The 15,609-nt window shown below is 43.6% G+C and overlaps 1 protein-coding gene across 4 annotated transcripts in view; it reads left to right on the top strand.

Annotated features, from left to right (window-relative positions):
• Nucleotides 1–15,609, top strand: part of RC3H1 (ring finger and CCCH-type domains 1) — an 87,472-nt gene that overhangs the window by 48,194 nt on the left and 23,669 nt on the right. For 3 of the 4 annotated variants that reach the window (XM_075002708.1, XM_075002707.1, XM_075002705.1), the window contains exons 6-9: nucleotides 2,788–2,988; nucleotides 3,621–3,753; nucleotides 7,525–7,643; nucleotides 10,361–10,473. In XM_075002708.1, the coding sequence (XP_074858809.1) occupies nucleotides 2,788–2,988; nucleotides 3,621–3,753; nucleotides 7,525–7,643; nucleotides 10,361–10,473 (566 nt within the window). The remainder of the gene's footprint in view (nucleotides 1–2,787; nucleotides 2,989–3,620; nucleotides 3,754–7,524; nucleotides 7,644–10,360; nucleotides 10,474–15,609) is intronic. The other variant, XM_075002706.1, reaches the window with a different exon arrangement.

The following is a 15,609-nucleotide window of genomic DNA, read 5'->3' as shown; positions in this document are numbered from 1 at the left end:
TTCGCATGGGTTTGGTGTTAACAACCCTTGCGAATCTTGAATTTTGCAAATAGCATTTTACTCCCTTGTGGAGACAGGGAACTTGATGGGGATTGCCCGCACCACCATGGCACCAGCAGCTGGGGGCTCCCTTCCCTCCCCCTTAACAGGGGGATTGCCTAAGCACCATTGCTGGAACTGAGGGCTCCGTTCTCTCCCTGATAGCAGGGGGATTGCCTAAATGCCGTGGCAGCAGCTGAAGCTGAGGTCTGCCTTCTCTTCTTCACGTCAATGGGGGAGAGAAGGGAGCCCTCAGCCGCTGCTGCGTTTACGCGGTCCCCCTACTAACAGGGAGAGAAAGGAGCCCTCAGCTCCAGCTGCTACTGCGGCATTTAGGCAATCACCCTGTCAAGGGGGAGGGAAGGGAGCCCTCAGCTCCAGCTGCCGCTACCATGGTGGGTCAGGCAACTCCCCTGCTCATGAATAATTGAATTTGCGAATGTTAAAGTTGCGAATGATAAGACTCCACTGTATTACATTTGGACCCAGACACCAATCTCTCCTGCAAATAAAGGCTTTTGTTTGCATGCACCTTTGAATTTATAGTTAGCTATAATAGCATAGGATCTCAGTGGTTCTTCATTGGTAGTTGTTCAGTCAAGCTGGATAGGCGTATCAAATAATGCCCCATAGGGATCAGTCTTGGCTCAGATTCTGTTCAATGTATTCATAAATGGTATAGATTATGGCAGAGAGAGTGTATCTTATTAAAATGTGCAGACCATACCAAGCTCTGAAGGATTGCAAGGGCTTTGGAGGATAGGATGAAATTCAACAAGGACAAATGTAGAGTACTCCACTGAGGAAGGAGTCGTCATTTGCACACGTACAAATTGGGAAATGATTGCCTGGGAAGGAGTACCGTGGAAGGGGATTTAGGGGTTATAGCGGATCACACTAAATATGACTCAACAATGTAACTGTGTGCACAAAAATTTCCTACCAGCAAACATCACTCTGGGATATTATTAACAGGAGTGTTGTAAGCAAGACATAGAAAGGAGTCGTCCCATTTTTCTCCACGCTGAGAAGGTCTCAGTTGGAGTATTGTATCCACTCTGGGTGCTACATTTGAGGAAATATGTGGATGAATTGGAGAAAGTCCAAGAGGAAAGCAGCAAAAATGATTAAAGGTCTGTGAAACATGACCTACATGAGAAGATTTAAAAGATTGGGTGTGTTTAGTCTGGAGAAGACAGGACTTGCCCATGTAGACACAGTTCTCAACAGAACAGGGCTTCTGTCGACAGAACAGCAGAGTGTCCACACGGGTAAATTGCTCTGTCAAGAGTTTGATGACCGAAGTCAGCTGTTCTGCCGGCAGCGTTAGCTCTGCTTCTGAACAGGGAGTGCGTGTGTAGACATTTCTGTCAGCAGAAAGGGATTCCTGTTGCTGGGCAGCTGTTTGCAGAGCTGCCATTCTGGTGCTCTTTCGCCAGAGGGCAGTGCAGCTTGGCAGCTCTCTGTTGACAGAGCAAGCTGTGTGTAGCAGCTGTCTGTCACCAGAGGTTCTGTCAAGATTTCCCAGTTGACAGAGCCTTCCTGTGTAGATGTGGCAGAGAAGACTGAGTGGCAGGAGTGGGGGGACATCCATTTTCAAGAGCATAAAAGGTTGTTACAAGTAGGAGGGTGAAAAATTATCCTCTTCTCTTTGAGGGTAAGGCAAGAAGTTGTAGGCTTAAATAGCAGCAAGTGTAGTTTAGATTGGATGCTGGGGGAAGAGGTTCCTAACTTTCAGGATGGTGAAGCATGAGAACAAATTATGTAGGTAAATTTAAAGGAATGTCTGTCATTGGAGGTTTTTAAGAATAGGATAGGCAAATGGTGTTAAGAATTATTAGTTAGTACATAGTTATGACTGGACTTGATAAGTGATTAAGTTCTCTTTCACTTCATTTCAAATCATAATATATACTTTTTGGTTTTAAGAGTTGATCTTGTGTTAAGTCCCATATGTTCAGGGAGTTCATGGAGAGGGACTTTGGCTGAAACTTGGTTTTAAGTTGCAAGTGAAATGCAAGTTGGGGGCTCAGAATTGGCCATAAGGGATGCATAGTATTAAAACCCCTGTATAGATTAGCATATTTTTGTCTGCTTAGGAGAGCCTTGAAAGAATAGTCCTAAGATATGTTGGCTGTACGGTGGTTAGGATTACCGTAGCATGTGGTGCTCCTGTACATCATAGATGAGATTCACTTGCAGAGCTAGATGAGGGAAGCCTACAGCAGTGCTGACTCTCACCGTTTTTTTTTATATCAGTTACATTCTTGTTTGCACAGAAATTCACAAAATGTGAAGTAACAGTGGAAAGAGGCTATGCTGAATTTCAAGTGCATTGCTGTTAGTGAAAGGGTCCCACGGTTAAGTGAAGGAACTCCGGCAGCATGGTAATGGGTACCCAGTGTTTTTAAAAAAAAAAAAAAAAAAAAAACCACAGCAAACAAACAAAAAAAACTTTGTCTCATGAGCATCTGGAATCAGGCTTCAAGTCACTGGTGTTCTAAACATCTGGGTTAATACATTCAATAGTATTTCACTATATGAATATAAGAAAGCTTATCCCTTACTATGGTCAGGAGAAGCCATTCTCATTTGATGGTATTTATTATGTAGCATTGTGATAGCAATTCATACCCTCTTGTGAGGAGGGAACTTTGGTACTAGTCTAAGAATTTATGTGCTTGGAGCTTGGCACTGCCATCTGATTTATCCCTGGCTTACATTGATAGGCGACTTTCTCCCCATCAGGTGACAAAACGTGATGAGGACTCCTCCCTGATGCAATTAAAGGAGGAGTTCCGTACTTACGAAGCTCTGCGAAGGGAACATGATTCCCAGATTGTGCAGATTGCCATGGAAGCAGGTTTGCGCATTGCTCCAGATCAGTGGTCCTCGCTGCTCTATGGAGACCAGTCCCACAAATCCCACATGCAGTCCATCATTGACAAGGTAAAGCCACCTCAAATCAGACCAACCTTCAGTTCTTTTCTCCAGCTTTTTTGTACCCTGATACTCGTCATGAGGTGATACAGAGGTAGTCTGCTTTTGAAACACGACATTGGTACAACTGGAGCGTTCCAATGTTCCTGCTCGCTACAGTGATAGGAGTTCACTCATCATAATTAACCCACTTCCCCTAGAGGTGGTAGCTAAGAAGAATTCTTACTTCTGTTACCTCCTCATCCATCCTTCACTGTTCTTTCTTTTGTCTCTTAAACTTGTGTTAAATTATGTTGCAAACTTCTTGGCCAAAAAAGGCTTTGGCTGTTTAGTAGAAGTCTGGTACAATGGGGAGGCAATTTTTGTTGATGTCTCTGGATGCTACTGGAATACAAATGCTTTAGAATATCCAAGGAGAACCCAAGGTTCTGGTTTGTCTGTGGCTGAGTTATAGTCTTGCGTGCTGAAAAAGCGGACCCTTTTGAAACTAGGAAAAAGTGAGCACATGGTAGAGGAATTCTTACGTGAAAATGAAATGAAACAATTGGAAGGATGACCTTCAGTGACCTTGTGGTGCATCCTGTAGAAGCAGCGAGGGCTGTCTTGTCTGTAAAAGAAGTTAATTGTTCTAATTTTTTAAGTTGCAGACCCCAGCCTCATTTGCTCAGAGTGTCCAAGAACTAACCATTGCTCTCCAAAGGACTGGAGATCCTGCTAACCTGAACCGGCTTCGCCCTCATCTGGAGCTTTTGGCAAATATTGACCCTAGTCCAGGTAAACCCATGAGCATCCTGTAAGGTCATAGTAGTGTCTACTTAAATAGAATTGCCTTACTGTATTAGCTGCTTAATCAACAACTACATGTGTCTTGAATTTTTCCCCAGCAGTTTTTTTCTTTTGTCTTCACTATTCTACATTGGTACATTCTCAGAATTTTCAGCTTCACGAATTCTTTTTTTTTTTTTTTTAACAGAAATCATTTTCCAGGAAAGAATTATTTAGGAATCTTACCAGATACTTTGGAACTACATAGAATAGCAAAAGGCAGGCAAGACAGACAAGCCAGTATAATTATTGTGGGAAGTGTCATGCCATTTTGCTGGCTACTCTGAAACTTTAAATGGTTACAAAGTCCTCTAAGGTCACAGAATGAGAGATGGAACCCTGTGGAGGGAAGAAAGTGGAGAGAGAGGAAAATAGAGACTGGGGACAGGAATCTAAGTTTGGTACAGGAAAAAAAAGGAGATTGGGGAGGCTGGGGAGCAAGTAAGGATTGGAGAGGAGAAAATAGATGGTAGAAGAATGGTGAATACCTTAGAGGGGATTCTAGGCTTATGCAGCTGAAGACTACTCTTTAAAAATGATAGTCTTAAATCGACATGTCATCGGTGAGTGGGAAGCTTTCCCTTTTGAGTGTGGAGGCCTAAGCTATTGATTACTGCAGGAAGCAATAAGGAGTTTTGGGAACAACAAGAAATCTTGTGGCACCTTGAAGACTAGCAGATATTTTGGAGCATAAGCATAATGGTACCTACCATCTATTTTCTCCTCTCCAATTCTTACTTGCTCTCTAGCCTCCCAAGTTGCCTCTCCAATCTACTTTTTCTTCCTTTACTCTAAGGAGTTTTGGGTGGTATCAAAGTTGAGGTTTATGGTTGCAAAGAGAACCATTAAAATGTGGAGCAGGAAATGCAGCCCAAAAATGCAGTGTTTTCTTTCTGAATCTGCCAAAGAGCTCTGCTACTGCTGTTTATACCTGGGGGAAGGAGGAATGAATGGAGTGAATCTGACAGTATTTCTACTCTTCAGTCACTGGCAGCGCTAGAACTCAAGTATTCTGCCAGTGTTCTGGCCAGTGGCAGATGTTGCTGCTGCTTGAGAAAACTAAAAAGCAGAGGAGAGAGAATTTGGGAGAGAATAACAAAATAACGCAAAGTAGCTGCAGGAATGTTGTTCATGGAAATTCTCCCCTTTAAAAGCACCCCGTTGAGGCACAGAAAAAAATATAAGAAATCTTCCTTCTGCCTGCTTCCTACTGTGGGGCAGGAAGAAAGGACCAAAATATCCTCTCTTTCTGGACCTCTGGGAGGGCAGAACTTCAAATGTATTAGGTACCCATTTAGAGGCTGATGATAGAAGATGGAGACATCAGTGCCCTTCCATTCTCCCAGAAGGTGTATCTTCAGTGATTCTATACTTACATCTTGACAATATTCTGGATCCCGCTTAGATTTTTTATCTTAGATCCCACTTAGACACACTAGCTAGAAGGCGTCTGATAAATTACAGGTCTGATGGATATAATGGCACATTATGTTACAAGATGTTACAAGATTTTGAGACACAGAGTATGTAGAACACTTTGAGATCAACTGATTCAAGTCAGTGTCTGTGCACCTGCTGATGGTATCCTCTGCTGGATTAGGTTAGACAGCTGGGAGAGAAATCAACTCGATAAAAGAATAAACCTCTGTCCTGGCTGATGGCCCCTATAGTTACTGATTGTGTCCTGTATTAAATAGTGGTTGATTTGTGGGGTTGTACTCTTTCACATCCGAGGTAAAGACAGAGCAAACTGTGGTAAGTGCAGTGCTTTTATTTTTTGTGCCAGTACTTGTACCAGCACCTCAGCAGCCATAGGCTTGGCTGGGGGTGGAGGGCAGGGAGCTGGCTGAGTACCAGCTCTGTTTTAATTATTTGTTTGTTTTTTAAACAAAATATAAAAAGCAGTGGGCAAGTGTATTCTTAGTGGTACGCAAGACATATTGGTGGGATAAGGGGTATGCAAGAAACATTGTGTAATGCTGGATTTTAATTTGTTGAACTTGCGACGTTTTTCATCATAGGCCATTCGGGCAAAGCTCATAAACTGTGGGAATTGTCTATAAAATACAGTACAGTAGAACCTCAAAGCCATGAGCACCTTGGGAATGGAGACAGTGTATCTCTGAAATGTTCATGACTAAACAAAATTATTTCAAAAGTTGACAGCTGAACATTGACCTAATACAGATTTGAAAATTTCCTATGCAAAAGAAGAAGGGCTGCTTTGAACTCTCTTGAGGGAATCAAGCACAAAAACAGTTTCCTTACTGTGTCCATATTTTGAAAGCTTCCCCCCAGCTATTTTTTTAGTAGTTTACATTTAACACAGTGATGTGTTTGTTGCATTTGCTTTTTGTCTCTGCTGCTGCCTGACTCTGTACTTCCAGTTCTAAATGAGGTGTGTGTTGACTATTCAGTTCATAACTCCCGTGTGCCTATGTGTGAGGTTCTACGGTAGTTAATTCATTTCAAGATGTACCAGTAAAAACGCAGATATGAGATGGTGATGTACACTCGCCTCCATTCACAGTGTAGGTTCAGTTGCCCAGAAACTGTCCAGTCTATCTGAAATCAGAACTTAAATGGTGTTTGTTTTTTCCTGATTGTATAGATTGGATTATAATTATAGTTGTAAAAAACAGACGGCTCTTGAAAGGGGTACACAAAAAAGAAAAAACTTGGGAACCTCAGATCTAGGGCAGCGGTTCCCAATATTTTCACTTGTGCAGACCCACATCAAAGTCAATTCTATTTTGTATGATCATTTTTATTTCTTTCCATCCCGTACCAGACCCCCCTGCAATATTCTCACTGACCCTTGGGGTCTGCGGACCCCAAGTTGGGAACCACTGGTCTAGGGTAACATTGATGGCATTTGTAGATAATATTGCCTATAGTAATGTTGCTGTAGTAAAGGGCTTCCAAGAGGCATCACGCACCTGGAGGACAAGGCCTGTCGTGAAGAAAAAACCCTACATCCAATACACCAAATGCTAGTGTGTGTCAGAGCTGTTGTTTTAAATATATTAAGCCAATATCAAAACAAAAAAGCAGTCATGTAGCACTTCAAAGACTAACAAAATTATTTATTAGGTGATGAGCTTTCGTCGGACAGAAACCTCATCACCTGATAAGTTATTCTGTTAGTCTTTAAAGTGCTACATGACTGCTTTTTTGTTTTGATAGAATACAGACTAACACGGCTACCTCTCTGTTACTATTAAACCAATATGTTTTAATGTAATATTTGAAAATGAGTTGTGCAAAAAAGGGGTATGAAAACAAAGGATTTGCTGACAGAAGATTTTCTGTTCAGAAGACTTGTATGTTTGTCAGGTTTCTATAATAATGTTAACAGCAGTATATGTGCAGTGATTTTGCTTGTCAGTCTCTCAAAGTTGAACTAGGAGCGAACGCCACCTGTGTTTTTGATGAATTTTTTTCAGACTTGCTGATTTGTCTTGTTGCGTATCTCAGTTCTCTGACGTTGTATGTTTCATTCTTTAAATGATCAATACTGAAACCATGAGGGGCTTTTTTTATTGGTTTCCAGTAAGTTGGTCCTTGAGGCTTGCTACTTAGGTTTTTATGTACTTTGGGTATTTTTAACAATGAATATTCTTGATAAGCAGTAATAGAAACTTACAACCATTAAAATTTCTGGGTGTTTTTTTGTGTTTTTTTTTTTGTTTGTTTGTTTGTTTGTTGTGAATCCTGCAGATGCCCCACCCCCAACATGGGAACAACTAGAAAATGGACTAGTTGCTGTGAGGACAGTAGTACATGGATTAGTTGATTACATCCAAAATCACAGCAAGAAAGGAACAGACCAGCAGCAGGTAACGACTGGAGCATTTGGAATCTGGGAAACCATGAGCCTCTAAATGTTGGTTGGAACAAGGGTCTGCAACCTGCAGCTCCGGAGCCATATGTGGCTCTTTAAGGACTACTTTGTGGCTCTCAACACTATAATTGCTAAGTGTGTGTTTTTTAAAAACAAAAAACAAAAAAAAACCTCTCCTGATTATTTTCAATAAATGGTGAACGTCTAAAAGCCCAACACTCAACAGCTTGTATCTAAATAGTATATGATGTGATCTCACAACGTTGGAGAACTCCCCCTTTAATATATGCTGTGCATCATGGGGTATGATGTTCTCTGTTTTTGATCACGTCACTAATGAACTCTTCCTTTTGAAAAGAAAATGGAAGCTTGCAGCCTTCCTGCTGTGAAGTACAACCTGTATTTTAAGAAAGGAAACTGAAATTAAATGTGAAGTAATTTACACAGTGTGTTCTGGAGAGAAACCTAGGAATAGAGTGGTACCAAACACACACACAAAGTGTGAAGAAATTGAATATGTAAAAAGTTGATGAATGTTCTGCAGAAAGCATGCATCACATTACAAATCATTGCGTGTGCGCTGCTCTTAAAATAGGGGTTACAAAAGGTATGGTTTAATGTTATTTATTAAGGACCTTCTCGTAGTCACATGCATTGCTGCTCTTGAATTACTCAATTTACCAAATTTGCAAAAAATGGCTTTTCATGCTCTTTTGGTTGCCAGCCCCTGTGTTGGAACAGGTGGCACGCATTTATTTCTATGTCCCTTTTGGGGACCTGGCATCAAGCATAAGTCAATAAAATTTGTTTGGGAGTCTCATTTTGTGTCCAGTGAGCATTATCAGTCATAGGCAATCATCTCACGCATTTTGCACAGTAGACCAGGATGAAAAGAGAAGAAAATCTAATCTGTCTGAAGCTATAGGGAAATCCATAGGCTTCCAAAAAGAAGTCACTATGCTAATGTTGCTTTAAAAAAAAAAAAAAAAGCATATTTTACACAATGGCTACGTCTACACTAGGCAAAAACTTCAAAATGGCCATGCAAATGGCCATTTCGAAGTTTACTAATGAAGTGCTGAAATACATATTCAGAGCCTCATTAGCATGTGGGCGGCCGCAGCACTTGGAAATTGGTGCGGCTCGCCGCCGCGCGGCTCATCCAGACAGGGCTCCTTTTCAAAAGGACCCCGCCTACTTCGAAGTCCCCTTATTCCCATCTGCTCATAGGAATAAGGAGACTTCGAAGGAGGCGGGGTCCTTTTGAAAAGGAGCTCCATCTGGATGAGCTGCGCGGCGGCGAGCCGCGTCAATTTCGAAGTGCCTCAGCCGCCCACATGCTAATGAGGCGCTGAATATGTTTTTCAGCACTTCATTAGTAAACTTCGAAATGGCCGTTTTGAAGTTTTTGGCTAGTGTAGACGTAGCCAATGTATGATATCTTTAAGAGGGAAGCAATACCTGTACTTACTGCTCATAATGGTTCTGTAAAGCTTAAACACTTGAAACTTCAGTGAAGTGCTATTACAAATCCCCAAGCTGGGAAATCTTTGTTTCAAGAACTAGTTGAGGGGTCTAAACAAAGTTACCTTATCACATAATTTACCCAACCTAGTCACCTTGAAATCAAGGAACAGCAGCGAGTATCAAAATTTAACATTGGAATGGGATTGTAACTGCAGCCTTAGTGTGGGGAGGCCGTCATCTGTCCGTAGTTTTCATGAATAGGGACAAGAAACCAAAACCTCTTGCCTTCTTAAAAAATAGGTCTATGCCATTGAGCAAAAGGAGCTCTGCTAGCTCTCTGTCATAAAAAGTTCCTTCCATTTAGTCTTGTACACAACTGGCCAGCAGAGGGTAACGTGCTCACATACACAATGTACCATTTGGTTCTCATGGAGTAAACAATGTGGAGCTGCAAAATCCCTCTAACCTCCATGAGAGCAGGATTGGCTCCCCAAAATTATTTATTTTATTTATCAATTACTATGTTCACATACAGGTAGCACATGAGTTTTCAATGAGAGATAACTAGAATGTCACATTCAAAGGTGGTAGATATATGCCATTTTAAGCTAGAAGGAGACTTAAGCCCTTAACTGGCAAAATTTCAAGTAGAGGATAATTGAATCTGTAATTCAAAAACAGCTTGATTTTTTTTGCAGGCTTTACAGACCACTTGTCCTTTGCCAACTGAATAAAAATGGCCATTTTCAATGAGTAATATTAAAATCAGTTAGGTATTTTGGGATGTGTATTAATGTATCACTTTTTTTGCCCCAAGAAGTTATGGCTTGTTTCAGTTAAGGTATCTTCCAAGGTACTTGGTGGTGGTGGTGGTGGTGGTTTAGCCTTGCCACTCAATCTGTGGTTAGCAAGTCGGGTTTTTTTTCCCCCAATAATGTGAAAAGAGACACCAAATTTTGCTTTAGAACTGCCCATAATACTTTGTCCGTGCTTGCTTGTTATCTGAACCCATAGGCTGTTCCAACAACCTCAATAAACAGTCTTGCTTTATGTCATCACTGATATGGATGACTGTTGTTTTAAATCTATCACTGGATCTGCTGACATAGTACCTAATCCTGCATCTAGTGTGCAGTTGTATCAAATTATCATAGATGCAACTCCTTCTGTTGCTCATCTTGCTCCGTGATCCTCTCTAAAGAGTGTTTCTCTATTATTCACTCTGAACATTTTTACTCTTCTTAGCCTCCTCAACATAGCAAGTATAAGACCTACATGTGCCGAGACATGAAGCAGAGAGGCGGGTGTCCCCGTGGAGCCAGCTGCACCTTTGCACACTCACAGGAGGAATTGGAAAAGTAAGAGTATCTCCTATGGTGAAAACCTTCCCTTGCCTTTTTCCCCTGCCATTAACAACAGTAGCCATCAAAACTGGGGGTGGGGAGGCATGTATGTTTTACCAGTTAAGACGTTTTTGTGATGAAGTTTTCTTAAACTCCATGAACAGGCTTTCTTTCAAGATTTTGAGCTTGCGTTATACTTAGGCCTGCATGTAGAATTCAGGTTTTTCCTTGTTTGGCAGTAATACGGCTATGAATAGAAAGAAACATATAGCAAGCATACATAGTGCATTACTGTATTCCCCTGATCTTTAAGCATACTTCCATGTGTGGTGTGTTGACTTTTCTCAAGTGCTTTTCTCGTTACCCCAGTTTTATGATCAGGTGAGAGAGGTAGGTTGGAGCTGGTAATCCTTCATATCTTTAGCGTTTTTCTTGGTGTTGTACATCAAGCCTTCACACCACTTTGAAGAGCTTGAAACTCAGGGTGAACCTTGCTCAGAGCTCTCTTCTTGCAACAGTAACTCTTTTGAACTTTTTAACTTGTCATTTTAAGCAACTCCTTATGCACAGGAAAGCTAATGTTACAGCATAATACCATCTGTGCCAGTGACTCCAGGGATAAGTACATTACAGAAGCTGAAGTTTTAGAGACAGCTGACTATTTGAAAGAGCGGAGTTGTGTTGGTCTAAATGTCTCTGGTTTTTTGACTTTGTATAAGGCTAAGCAATGATAGTGTTTTCAAAGAGAAGTTCATTCTGTAGTTCAAAATTTATATTTTATAAGGTTTATAATTTCTCAAGTTTTGCATATTGTGGTGAGATTACTGCTGGGTGTTCTCAACCCCAAGGTTACCTTTTTAACGTTGAAGACTACCAGTTCAGATATGTGTGATCATGTTTTAATTTTTCTCTCTAAAATTAAAAGTGGGAGGGAGGAACCAATGCCACATTCTGAATGTACAGAATTGATGAACCACAAATGTATCCTCTTATAGTTTGGAATAAGATCTCTTTAGGAGGGAATGTTTTATAGCTTAGCAGAATACAGTACTCATATTTTGGAACATAATTATCTTTTTGTTTTCAACTGTCAGTTCTACTCTAGTCTTAACTATAGCACTGTCTTTGTCAGGGTTTCCCAACCTATGTGAACATTTGAAAAGGGTCCCAAGCTGGTCTGGGTGGCTCCCCAGGTGGCTCTTAGGAAGGCATTCAGGTAGAAATGGTTGGGCAGTTTAATCAATCAATCAAGTACCATTTCAGCTACGCAGGGCAGGGAACTGCCCACCTGCATGTGAAAAAGGTACAGGGCAGAGAGCTAGGCAGCCAAAGGAGCAGCGCCCAGTTCAGGTAAGGTGGGTGTGGAGAGAGGGGGTGGGGGTTGGCAGGCTTAAGCCTGGGACTGGGGACTGAGAGCAGGTCAGGGATTTGCACTCCTGCCAGCTTTCAGCCAGCAGTCCCCCTCCACCCAGCTGGGGTTTCCTGTCTGGGGCTCTATGGGTCAGGCTTCCCCCCAGCACCTAGCAGGGATTTCTGTGGCTGGCATTACAGGCCAGGGCTCCACACCCCAGCCGGCTTCCAGCTGCAGGGTTGGGATTCATCCCCACACCTGGCCAGGGTTCCCATGACTGGCGCTGCTGGGTGGGCTCTGCCCCAACCAGCTTCCAGCTGCGGTGGGTAGGCGCCCCCCCAATATCTGGCTGAGGGTTCCTGTGGCTGTCACTGCCGGCCCAGGGCTCCATGTCCCCTGTTTGGGGGGCTAAAGTGGGGGGGGGAGGTTTGGGGAAGAGTGTCATTCCACCATCACAACTCTAATAAAATATTAGCACTACATTTACTATAGTTAATGTATTTCCCCTTTTCTATGAGAGAACTATTATGAATATATATACACAAGCGGCACAATTTTATATTCTTGCCTCAGGTGCAAAATTAGCTAGTTACATAACTAAATAACAACACTATACTTACTATAGTTAATCTGAGTGGTGGTGGTGGGAAGACACTCATCCCCAAACCACCCCATGCTAAGGGTCTAGGGGCATCACAATCAGGGGCTAGGAGTCACTCAAGGGCTGGAGGGAGCTAGGGGCAGCCCCTGACCCCTGCAACTGTAAACCAGCTGGGGTGTGGAGCCCTGTGCTGGTAGTGCCAGGCATGGGACCCCCAGCTGCGTGTGGGTTGAGGGGGGACAGCCAGACCCCCATGCTAGAAGCCGGCTGGGGCACAGAGCCCTGGGCCAGCAGCACCAGTTGTGGGATCCCCGGTCAGGTGGGGGGGGGCCCCCACCCCTGCAGCTGGAAGCTGGCTAGAGCAGAGCCCAAGCTGGCAGCCCCATCCTCAGGAACCCCGGTTGGGTCTGGGGAGACAGGTGACCCCACGCCCCTGCAGTTGGAAGCTGGCTGGGGCAGCGCCAGTCACAGGAACCCTGGCTGTTTGCAGGAGGGAACTCCAACCTCTGCAACTGGAAGCCTGCTGGGGCATGGAGCCCTGGCCTGCAATGCCAGCCACAGGAATTGCTGCCAGGTGCTGGGGAGACCCCTGGTCCATGGAGCCCTGGACCGGCAGCGCCAGCTGGGGAATACCAGCTGGGTGGAGGGGGACCCCCAGCTGGAAGCTGGTGGGCGCATGGAACCCTGACTGGCTCTCAGCCCCCAGTCCCAGGCTTAATCCTACTAACCCCCACCTCGCACACACGTACCTCACCTGAGCTGGGCGCTGCTCCTTTGGCTCCCTAGCTCTCTGCCCTGTACCTTTTTCACATGCAGGTGGGCAGTTCCCTACCCTGCTTGACTGAAATGGTACTTAATTTACTAGCTGCCTGGCAGCTGTTAAGCCAGCTAAGAAGTTGAGTACCATCTCAAAGTGAATGGCTTCTTACCACCTGGGGAGCCGCCCAGTCCAGCCTGGGACCCTTTTCGTAGGTGGGGAAACCCTCTGTTAGGGTTGTTGTCTTCCTAAAAGAGAAGAAAGCTGCCCGGATACCTTAAATGAACTCTCTCTTAAGACCTCAAGAAACTTTGCTGACTGTTTCCTGTGTAACCTTCCTTTTTAAAGGAAAATTCTTGAGAAAGGTGTAGTGAAGCAGCTCCAGTAATGCCTGTAGTCCTCCAGTTTCTGTGGGCCCATTCCAAGCTTGGTTTCACGGTAGCTTGTAAGATAGTCAGTGCCCTGGTTTCACTGGTGGCTTATCCCCTCTTCAAATAGGCGAAGACCACTTTTCAAGTATATTATCAGCCTTTGAGACATGGTATATTTGCAGGCTACAATAGGGATTGCTGGTACTGCCTGAATGGCTTTTTTCTCTGGTGCAACTGCTATTCTTCTTGAAGGCTTTCTCATGTGAAACACTGCAAGGATCTATTGTGTCACTTTTTGTTGACTATGGGAGAGTCTGTTGGCTACGTGACAGATACAGCCTGTAGTGCTGTGTGCACTAATGCAACTTTTCTGCAGCTCCCTCTCATCACCTCCAAGTGATGTGCACTCTACACTCCCTGTCTAGATGAAATTGGGGCTGTCTGGCTGAAGTTTAATCCAGAGGAGATATAATGCTGGCTGGCAGAGAGTTGAGTTACAGTCAGAGGAGATGGAAAAATTAAGATGTGCTCCCTTGATTAGATGAATTTGGACCTGCCTCCTGTTAGTGATCTGTGCGTTCTTTTGGTCCTGATAGAAAGTATTGGTTGTAACAACAAAAACAGAGCTTCATTTTTTCTTTCCTAATCTAAGTATGGCAAAACTACAACTGTTCCTCTCAATGCAAAATGCAAATCTGTAGATTGGATTGTTCTGTGTTTGTATCTACATCTGAAGACCTCTCAGAACACTCACTAGTGCAGAATGCAGCTATTCACTTTCCAGTGGCATTTCTTACAATCTTGGCTGTAGCGTGAACTCTGCATCAGCTTCTGATTTTGCTTTTGGGTGCAATTCAGCATGTTGATTTTGCTTTATAAAGTCTTTTTAATTTTTGGAATCTGCCTTTATAGAAAATTCTTATTTGTTCAGTCCCAATAGTAGAAACCAGTTAACACTGGTTAAACAGTTAAGCTAACACACCTCCAATTTTTAATAACTGAACAGATGCCAGAACAGTTTTAGCAGAGGGCATTCAACTCTGGAATTCGCTCTCTGTACGGCTCCAACAGAGCCCCAGTTTGCTGTTTTTCCGGCATATTTTAAAGTTCATATTTACACACAGGATTTTTTTGAGAGAAGAGGTTAGATTAATTTGAGGGTAGGAAAGTTTGAATCTTGAAAAATAAATAAATAAATTTTTTGCAGTGCAAATTGTGTTAAATATTGTGCCTGCCCTTAGGTCTCTAAGGCTACGTCTACACGTGCAGCCAACATCGAAATAGCTTATTTCGATGTTGCGACATCGAAATAGGCTATTTCGATGAATAACGTCTACACGTCCTCCAGGGCCGGCAACGTCGATGTTCAACTTCGACGTTGCTCAGCCCAACATCGAAATAGGCGCAGCGAGGGAACGTCTACACGTCAAAGTAGCACACATCGAAATAGGGATGCCAGGCACAGCTGCAGACAGGGTCACAGGGCGGACTCAACAGCAAGCCGCTCCCTTAAAGGGCCCCTCCCAGACACAGTTGCACTAAACAACACAAGATACACAGAGCTGACAACTGGTTGCAGACCCTGTGCCTGCAGCATAGATCCCCAGCTGCCGCAGAAGCAGCCAGAAGCCCTGGGCTAAGGGCTGCTGCCCACGGTGACCATAGAGCCCCGCAGGGGCTGGAGAGAGAGCATCTCTCAACCCCCCAGCTGATGGCCGCCATGGAGGACCCAGCAATTTCGACGTTGCGGGACGCGGATCGTCTACACGGTCCCTACCTCGACGTTGAACGTCGAAGTAGGGCGCTATTCCTATCTCCTCATGGGGTTAGCGACTTCGACGTCTCGCCGCCTAACGTCGAAGTTAACTTCGAAATAGCGCCCGACGCGTGTAGACGCGATGGGCGCTATTTCGAAGTTGGTGCCGCTACTTCGAAGTAGCGTGCACGTGTAGACGCAGCTTAATTGTATTTTGCAAGCCTCCTAAAATAATATGTCATCACCCAACGCTGAATGAAGAAGTGTTTTCTTCCACTTTGTTCTTCATTCAGTAATGCTGTGTAAATAAACTAG

Source organism: Carettochelys insculpta, chromosome 9 (genome assembly GCF_033958435.1).
Source record: "Carettochelys insculpta isolate YL-2023 chromosome 9, ASM3395843v1, whole genome shotgun sequence".
Lineage (NCBI taxonomy): Eukaryota > Metazoa > Chordata > Testudines > Carettochelyidae > Carettochelys > Carettochelys insculpta.
The sequence above is the reverse complement of the archived record's forward strand: the minus strand, read 5'-3'. Positions and strand labels throughout refer to the sequence as shown.